Source organism: Geospiza fortis, unplaced genomic scaffold, assembly GCF_000277835.1.
Source record: "Geospiza fortis unplaced genomic scaffold, GeoFor_1.0 scaffold275, whole genome shotgun sequence".
Taxonomy (NCBI): Eukaryota; Metazoa; Chordata; class Aves; order Passeriformes; family Thraupidae; genus Geospiza; species Geospiza fortis.
The window spans coordinates 2,059,906-2,068,977 of NW_005054341.1; the positions used below are offsets into that span (position 1 = coordinate 2,059,906).

At 42.3% G+C, this 9,072-nt stretch overlaps 1 protein-coding gene and 1 long non-coding RNA gene across 6 annotated transcripts in view; one reads left to right on the forward strand and one right to left on the reverse strand.

The window, feature by feature from the left end:
- Positions 1 to 4,985, forward strand: part of XPO1 (exportin 1) — a 32,659-nt gene extending 27,674 nt beyond the window's left edge. For all 3 annotated transcript variants that reach the window (XM_005422592.2, XM_031058334.1, XM_031058335.1), the window contains exons 21-24: positions 272 to 406; positions 523 to 682; positions 762 to 858; positions 1,597 to 4,985. In XM_005422592.2, the coding sequence (XP_005422649.1) occupies positions 272 to 406; positions 523 to 682; positions 762 to 858; positions 1,597 to 1,743 (539 nt within the window). In that variant the 3' untranslated portion in view covers positions 1,744 to 4,985. The remainder of the gene's footprint in view (positions 1 to 271; positions 407 to 522; positions 683 to 761; positions 859 to 1,596) is intronic.
- Positions 4,986 to 5,649: 664 nt separating this feature from the next.
- Positions 5,650 to 8,981, reverse strand: LOC115948032. Of its 3 annotated transcripts, none has more exons than XR_004081895.1 (3): positions 8,844 to 8,981; positions 7,224 to 7,358; positions 5,650 to 7,062 (listed from the first exon to the last, which is right to left on the reverse strand). It is a non-coding gene; the product is annotated as an uncharacterized LOC115948032 (long non-coding RNA). The 3 variants fall into 3 exon arrangements; XR_004081894.1 differs by having other exon boundaries at positions 5,650 to 7,065; XR_004081896.1 differs by having other exon boundaries at positions 5,650 to 7,065; positions 7,224 to 7,354; positions 8,844 to 8,976.
- Positions 8,982 to 9,072: the final 91 nt, after the last annotated feature.

The window sequence follows — 9,072 nt, forward strand, 5'->3', positions numbered from 1 at the left end:
GTTTTTGTGCTTCAAGAAGTCTGATTGGCTCTTTATGCTAATGATGTGCTAATGATAGTATAATTAAGTTGAAAGGGGCGTGGCATGTCTGGGAGGCAGTGCTTTCTAGTGCCACCTTGGACAGTGCCTCACAAACCCATCATTTGTGCCACGCTGGCATCCTGCTGCCCATCAGGATTTCTTGGGCTATTCCTGTTGTTTGGAAAGGCCAAAATCTCCCAGCTGTTAGAATATTGTTCTCCTGGTCACTTTTTCAATGCCTGTTGTGCAGGACTGCAGATCCTTTACACCCTGCTGCAGAACGTGGCGCAGGAGGAGACGGCTGCCCAGAGCTTCTATCAGACCTATTTCTGTGACATCCTCCAGCACATCTTCTCCGTGGTCACAGACACCTCCCACACTGCAGGTGAGCAGGGCCTCTGCTTCAAAGCACCCCTGAACAGCACAATAATGGCTCACATCCTGTTCTGAATAACAACTGCTTCTGAATAACAGCTGCCTGTGTGTGCCTTTGATCTGCAGGTTTGACAATGCATGCGTCAATCCTTGCCTACATGTTCAACTTGGTAGAAGAGGGAAAGATAAGTACTCCTTTAAACCCTGGCAACCCAGTGAACAACCAAATGTTTATTCAGGAGTATGTGGCTAATCTCCTCAAATCTGCATTTCCTCACCTGCAAGAGTAAGTCTGCCATGATTCATTCATGCTTCTCTGGTGGGTTTTTATTTCTTGGGATTCTAACTGATGTGTTTGCTGTTAGTGCCCAGGTTAAGCTGTTCGTAACAGGACTCTTCAGTTTAAACCAGGATATTCCTGCCTTCAAGGAACACCTAAGGGATTTCCTGGTCCAAATCAAGGTGTGTTGGGCATGCTTTTCTCAAGAAATTAAGAGTAATTTTCAGTAGGATGTTGTTGGAAAGCTTTAGACAGTGTGAAGTCAGTGCTTGTTTGAGAAATAGAAGTTATTTTGCATCTTTTAAAAATGCAGTGAGAACTGTGTCCAGTGGCTTGTGTGAATGAGTAGTGTTCATGGAACCTGTTTCACTGGGATTTCACTTCACAAATTGGGTTTGAACATGATTGCTTGTGTTATGGATTATGCACACAATCCTTATGTCTTAGAACAACTGCAAAGCTAAATCTAATGGGAAATAAGTTTTTAGTTTTAAGTTTTAATCTCATGGGAAATCTGTTTTTTAAACAGATTTTTTTCATTTTGCTTGGAATTGGGACCAGTTTTGAAATTCACTGCACTAATGCTATGCCTTTATTTTTTTCTAAGGATGCTGAAATGATAAGATTGCAGAAAATAGTTTGTTAATTAGTTTTGAGATTGCGATTGTCAGGTATTTCAGAATCGTAATGATTCTGCTTTAGTGGGGATAGACTCCGGCTGCTGGGTTTGGCATCCCATTCTGTAACACACAGCAAACATCTTTAAATATTGCTTTATATTGGTTGTGACCTTAGGAACAGAAAGCAAGTAGCCTGTCAGGGAACAGGAAGGGAAGATGTTTCCTGTATAATTTTGGAAGCTATTACTCTGCCTTAAGCACTTGACAACAAACTGATTTTTTTTGTGTGAATTATCCCAGGAATTTGCAGGTGAAGACACATCAGACTTGTTCTTGGAGGAGAGAGAAACAGCCCTTCGGCAGGCTCAAGAGGAGAAGCATAAACTTCAGATGTCTGTACCTGGCATCCTTAATCCACATGAAATTCCCGAGGAGATGTGCGATTAAACAAAAATAAAACAAGTTTTGCGGTTTTCTTTCTGTACAGCTACTTTGTTGTGATAGAAGAAAACAGCACTTGGATATTTGTTGACCAAAATGATGCCAATTTGTAAATTAAAATGTCACCTAGTGGCCCTTTTTCTTATGTGTTTTTTGTATAAGAAATTTTCTGTGAAATATCCTTCCATTGTTTAAGCTTTTGTTTGGTCATCTTTATTTAGATTTGCATGAAGTTGAAAATTAAGGCATTTTCAAAGTAATTACTTCATGCCCATTTTGTGGCTAAGGGGAAAATAGGCAAAGCGTAACTTGTAAAAGACTATATTGCAAAATAATACAATTTCCTGTCAGAGTATCGATTTTTAATTTGGAGTCATTTTCTTTCTAGTCTGTCCTGCAGTCTAGGAGAAAAGGTAAAGAGTAAAGCAGACAGAATTAATTGTTAAGCAGAGGATTCTAGTGCTGCGTTTGTTCTGATCAGTTAGCAGCTTTCTGGACTGAGTGGTAAGGCTATAGGCTACGTGTATTTGCAAGTTGTATGGCAAGTTTGCAGCAAGATCATGTGCATATCATCCCATTGTAAAGCAACTTCTAAAGAGTATGGGAACACAGTACAGTTAGTTATTTTTACACAGTTCTTTTGTTTTTGTGTGTGTGCTGTCGCGTTGTCGACAACAGCTTTTTGTTTTCCTCAATGAGGAGTGTTGCTCATTTGTGAGCCTTCATTAACTCGAAGTGAAATGGTTAAAATATTTATCCTGTTAGAATAGGCTGCATCTTTTTAACAACTCATAAAATAAAAAAAAAACTGGCTTTTGAGATGACTTATACTAATTTACATTGTTTACCATGCTGTAGTGCTTAAAGAACACTACTTAAGAGCAAAATAAACTTGGTTTACATTTATTTTTCTTTCTTTGGCTTATTCTTTTATTGGATGAAAATGCTGTGATCATATTTAAGATTTGTATTTGAAGGCGTAGGAAAAGCTCCTTGAGGTCTAGATAACTGTTGCTTCTGGCTTGCCTCATCTCAAGGACTTTGGTTGTGCTTGAAGTTACCACGAACTAAGTTGGGTTCCATTTGGAAGTACAGTAGCTGTTCTGACTTACCTCCGTGGATAACTATTCCATACCACGTTACTATAAAATGCCAGGAATGAGGTACTCTTGCTCTTTCTCTCTCTGGACTCTTTGCAATTTATTTCAAAGAGGTATTGCACTGTATCTTGACTAAACAGTTAATAATAGTCCATGTTAATAACATGTGTAGACAAGATCTACGGTTATTTTTCTACCTAAAGTTTTGTAGTTAAATGATTTTCACAGATATATGAAGCAGTATGAACACTAAGGTTGTGTACAGTCTTGGCTTCCCCCTCTCTGTCGTGTCTTGTCTCTGTTCTCTAGCAGTCTGTGTCGAGCTCTCCCCAGGTTTCTCCATGGATTTGGCCTCCAGGCTGTTGTGGGATGAGGTGTAGCCATTTTCAGAGCTGTCCCAGGGGCCAGGCAGGCTGGGGCTGTGGTGTGCCCCTTGGGGGGCTGTACTTGTTGGCTTTGTGCTGTGTGTTCCTTTGGAGTAGAAGTGCATGAGTTAGTGGTGTTCCTGTAGGATGTAGCTGTGCCTGGGATGTTTCCAGGCCAGGCTCTGGCCCCTCTGTGTTTGGGAGCATCTCCTGTTCCTTCTTGCGCTCGGCCCTGGGGAAGCTCAGCTGCTCCCACGGGCAGGGCCTTGGGCAGTGGCACTGCTTGGAGACCTCCTGAGACCCCCATGGCTGGGACTGCCTACAGCCTCCCAAAATACTGCCACAGTTCCAGAACCCATTTCTTACTCTCCTTAGAGCTCCCAGTTCCAGCTTTTTCCGTCTTCCCATCAGCCTGGAGCCTCCTGCTCCACCCTCAAGGCAATATTGCCTTTATTGGGCACGTTAAAGTGCAGCAGTCGAGGTCCTGTTGAGGGACATGAAATGGTTCGTGAGCAGCAGCAGAGCTCCAGCTCAGCAGAAGCTGTGCAGAGCAGTAAGAGAAGGTGATTAAAATGGAAATGAACCCCAGCAATGGCGGGATGGCAGATCACATCCCATGAGTCACAGAGCTGAAGGCTGAGTTGGTTCTGACTCTGCACTCGGAACAGCTCTGAACAGAAATACACACGTGTGTGTTTGTGCTCTGAACAGAAATACACACACGTGTTTGTGCTCTGAACAGAAATATACACGTGTGTGTTTGTGCTCTGAACAGAAATACACACAAGTGTTTGTGCTCTGAACAGAAATATACACGTGTTTGTGCTCTGAACAGAAATACACACACGTGTGTGTGCTCTGAACAGAAATACACATGTGTGTGTTTGTGCTCTGAACAGAAATACACGTGTGTGTTTTTGCTCTGAACAGAAATACACGTGTGTGTTTGTGCTCCTTCCTTCAAGGCTGGAGTTAGGCTGAAGCTCACGGTCTGGTTGTTCACTGAAATTTTAAATGTGACCTAAACTCGCAAACAACAAACCCAAAATGTATTTTTTATGTTGATTCAAAGAAGAGTTGTTTGGTTATTTTGATACCTTAAGAGTTCTCTAGTAACAACATTCTAATCTTAGATTTTGCTTCCCTTTTAGATCTAAAAATTTAACTGTGGTCTTGTCTTGTTCTCTTAAGGTAATTGGTGCCTTTCCCTGATCTCTGCAGCTGCTATAAAAATGCAGCTTCTGTGGAGTTCTGGATACCATTAAAGATTTGACTGGTGTGTGTGCATATTTCTAGTGCAGTTATCCTGAATGTGAAAAAAAAAATAAAATAAAAGACCATGTACATCTAAGAAAGTTCTAGTTCTAATGCACACTCTGTAAATCAAAATATATGGATAAAAAGCATGAACCATCATATAAACATCTCCATAACTTGTAATTATATGTAAACCAATGTTTTGTGCATATTTCTATACAGATTTTACTAAAAAAACCACGAAAAACAAACCAGTTCTGTGTACTCCAGGTACATTGATAAATACAAATATTTCAGGGTGTTTTCTGTGTTTACATGGATTGATTGTCAGCTGATGAAGACACCCCAAGTACTTTGTTTCAGGCTGCCATGATGTGTTTGCTACTGTAACTGAAGCAGATTATCTTCCAAAGCATTTTAGGGTAGTTGGTTTTGGTTTTTTTAAACTAGAATAATTTGGTGTGTGTTAATCTGATTGGTTTAAGTGAACTATTTTCCAATAAAGCTAATATTTATGCAAAAAAAAGCTTTAGAAATGCTCATCTCTCTAGGAAGCTTTTAAGAATTACCGCTGATAGTTTTTAGCACTGGAAAGGCAATAAAACTTCAGCTTAAAGGGGAAAAAAAAAAGAGGAAAAGATGCTGAAAATGATGCATTAAACTGCCTGAGGTGAGGGACCAGCCTGTCCCAGAGTCCATTTATCACTGGGAAAATAATAATTACTGACCCCAGACTCCAGGGGTGCTGGAAGATGTGGCTCAACTTCCTTCTCCCCTTGCTAGGTTTGTCTTCAGGTGTTCTGGAGCAAAACTGGAGACAGCTCTTTAAAAACCATCAGTAAAAGAATAATCCTGTCCACCTGCCCATCAGGAATGCTCCTCTGCACCTCAGTCCTTGAGACTGAATTTATTTTTAGGCTTTCAGCTTCAGGACATCCCCTCCTCATTGTCCAAGGCTGTCCCGGGCAGCAGGGTTCCCTTGGGAAAAGGCTTGGCCATTCCCATTGGGGGAATCATTTTTGGGGTCATTATCCCATGTACAATGCACCTCAAGTCACAAAAGTCACACATTTTACACCTACAAACCTGTGAGCACTTTTCTTTGTGTTTTAAGTCTTGACAGGGAAAGATGGGATTGAGGATGAAAGATGGGATTGTGGAGGTTAAGAGTATGGAAGAATACAAAACACTCCGATTTCATTTTTATTTGCTCCTTGTAAGTAAAAGTCACCCAGCACTTTTCCTTGGGTAATCTCTTCCAGTCTCAGATCAATATGGGGTGCCTGTTTTTTGGTTGTGAACAACACCCTTAAAACCTTAAATCCTTCGCAATAGTCTCAGCTTTTCCTGAGCCTTGAAGTCTGTAGTCTTTTGTGGATCTTGTGATTTCAGCAAAGATTATCAACAAGAACGGGCCAATTTAACAACCGGAGTGGGGAGGGGAGATAAAACTTTCCCTCATGTGTTGGGAGCAGGCTCCAGCCCCCTTCCTACCCCACGGCTGGTTATTTTAACAGGGACACTGCTAACCAGACAGGAAAAGCTCTCCAAAGGAGCACTGCAAATGTGTGTCACCACTAAAAGGTTCAAAAGAGGCTCAAATGTACAACAGGAGCTGCCTGGAACACTGTGGTAGTGGTTCAGTTTTTGGTGGCAGCCTCTCATGCTCAGCAATGCCTTGTCTGTACTTACATGATATTGTGGCCAAATTTTGAGTATTCTGTATTATCTGGGGTAAATCAATTTGGATTTGTCTTCTCAGGGTGCTGTGACACCAAAGCCTAGTTAGACATGGACCCTGTTAGAAAGCTCAGAATGCTGAAAGAGCAGTGAAAGTCAAGTGCTGAAAGTTAAATGTGGGTAAACTTAAAACTGACTCTCTTGCTCGTGGCTTCCAGCAGCATTCCAGACACGAGGTCAGGGATTTAACTGGACTCCAGTTAAACTGCTAGCTCAGTGTTGGTATGTGAATTTTGAAAATTCATGTTCTTGCTCTTAATCCAGCCCCAAACTTGGATTAAGAATTACTTGGATTACTTTTGCCCAAGTCTTGCCTTTACCTAAGGTACTCCTCCAGAAGAACTGTGCTGGCACTTTACCAGAGCAGATGTTCCCAGATGAGGAGCACTGCAGCCAGGGGAAGGGAAAGGGCCTCCTGGGGATGAAACAGCCTTGCTGGGATGGCACGCAGAGAATAAAGGTTCAGAGGAAAAACAAAGCAGCAAGAGCAGGAGGCTGATGATCTCTGTAAGCAGGCCACTGACAGGTCTTGTCTTCAGCTTGGAAGCTAACATTTAATTTCATTTAAAAGAATTCAATTTAGTCTCTAGTTAAAAAAAAAAAAATAAAAGGAAACCAGTGCAGTAAAAGGAATCAGGCTTTCAATATTGTGTTCTGCTCAAAAGCAGGAGTGACTCAAGGTCAGCCATGCTCTGTGCTGTACTCCTTGAGCCTGGCACGTGACTCCAGGCTCCAGAAGGTCCCTTCTGCTGACTCTGGTGTTTGTGTGGGGCTGCCCTCAGATCAGACAGCTGATTGCTCAGGAAAACCATCTCTGAAGATGTTCTGGCAGTTTGAGTCTGCTGGAAAAGGTACTGCAGGGCCTGCTTGAGGAAGGAAGAGCAGAGAGGAAAGTGCAAATTCAAATGAGATGATGCAGACTGTAGAGTGAGGTGTTCTACAGTAACTGAAATCCTCTTGGACACACAGAAGGTAAGGCAGCACAACATCAAGTGAAAACTCACACATAAATCCCCTGATCTACCTTTTGATGGACCTGAAGCTTTGAAATCGGTGCTGTAGAAGAGAAAGGTGTCACTACATTAATTCAGGCAGGAGCAGAACACAATTGCAACGTTCCGGACTCTCTTTATTCTTCCATTATGCATTCTCAGGCTAGCTGGAAGAGATGAAGCAACCAAAAAAGGCTTGACAGGGTCCAGTACATCTGTGTCACTTTAATAACTAAACCAGTTAGCTATTAAATAGTTGTTATTACTATGGAGGTTTAGTGATGTAACCATCAGTTTCATAGCCAACTAGCTCGTGCTGGTCAGATTTCTATCAACAGAAAACACATAATTTAGAAGACACTGACAGGAATTAAAACATCTATAAATTAAATCTAAGCAGAAAGATCACTAAAAATTTTCAGGGAAGATTTTAAGTTTTTATTCACAGTCCTCAACCTCTCTCTTGCATTACTGCCCCTGGTTATTCCCATTGAAATACATCTGCACTAACATGTTATGTGAATTAAAGTGACAGACAAGGAATCTGTGTCTCCTCTAGGCTCTCAGGTTAATTTTCTGTATTAGTTTAAAATAGTAAAAGGAAATTTCAGCAGGGAATATTTAGGAATAGCTATCTTTGTTGATAACCTTAGCATGGAAACTATTTCAAAACCAAGCAGTAACAAGAACTCTGGGTGAAACATCATTCTAGTATATTCCCGACTTGCACTGTAGTTGTTCCCTACCTGTTGTTTACAGTAAATTGCCTCTTACTTTTGAACATCAGTGGGATTTTTAATCTTAGTTTAACAAAGTGACACCTTGAGGATTGTTTGGAGCTGAGCATTCTGTGGCCTGCAGTAGGAGGTTACACACACAACCACCACGCCGTTACCAGCCCGGATAAATATGCACACGGAATTAAAAAACTACAGAACTGCATCTCCACCATGCCAGCAGAGACAGCCACTGAGGAAATCAAAACAACTTTTGTTTTTTTCCCCCCTCCTCCTCATTTGGTGATTCTATTTGACTTTCTGCTAAACTATATGGCATCTGCATTGCGGCTATTAATAGATTTGGGTTTTTAATCCCGTGTACAGGTCGGTACGCTGGCAGCATTCAGAGTAACACGGCCTGGCCGCTGGGTGGTACTGCAGAAATAAAAACAGCGCTTCCTGCTCGGGAAGTGCCTGCTGAGGGGAGAAAAACCAGCCGAGATCCATCATGTGATCCCTATTCCACTTACATGTACCTGGGAGAGGGAGCAGCATTCAGAGATGGCCAAAAAAAAGAAAAAAGGGTTGGGCTTTTTTTTTTAATGGAAAACAGATGCTTGCCTGAAAATTTGTCATCCACGGGTTTGAAACCTGGTTCAAAACGCACCCGAGGCAGAGGGAACTAACTGGTAGTTGTAACAGCATAAATTATGTATCCTCAATTAAAGTTTTTCGTTCATTTCCACCGTGTCTTTTATTTAGAAAAGGCTATTTCCAGCCAGTGACAGAGGCCATTACTGATTGTACAGAATAAATCACGGTGCAAGAAGGGGAGGGGGGGGCAAAAAAAAAAACCAACCAAAAAACCCCCCAACAAACCAGGGCAGAAAACTATGAGGTAAAAATAAATGAGTTATTAGTAGAAAACGCTACCGTAGCGCTCCAAACGCCCATTCCCGGGGTCCGGGTCGGCGGCGCCCACAGGTGCCCCCGCTCCCCTCAGCCGCGCTGGGCGGGAAGGAGATGGCGGCGGCTCTTCCGTCCCGCGCCCCGACGGCGGAAAACGCCAAGAAACAACCCCAAAGACCTGGAAATGCGCCTGGAAGCTGGGAGCTTCCTCGCCACGGAGCTCGGCTTAGCGTGCTAAGCGCTCTCTTCAGGC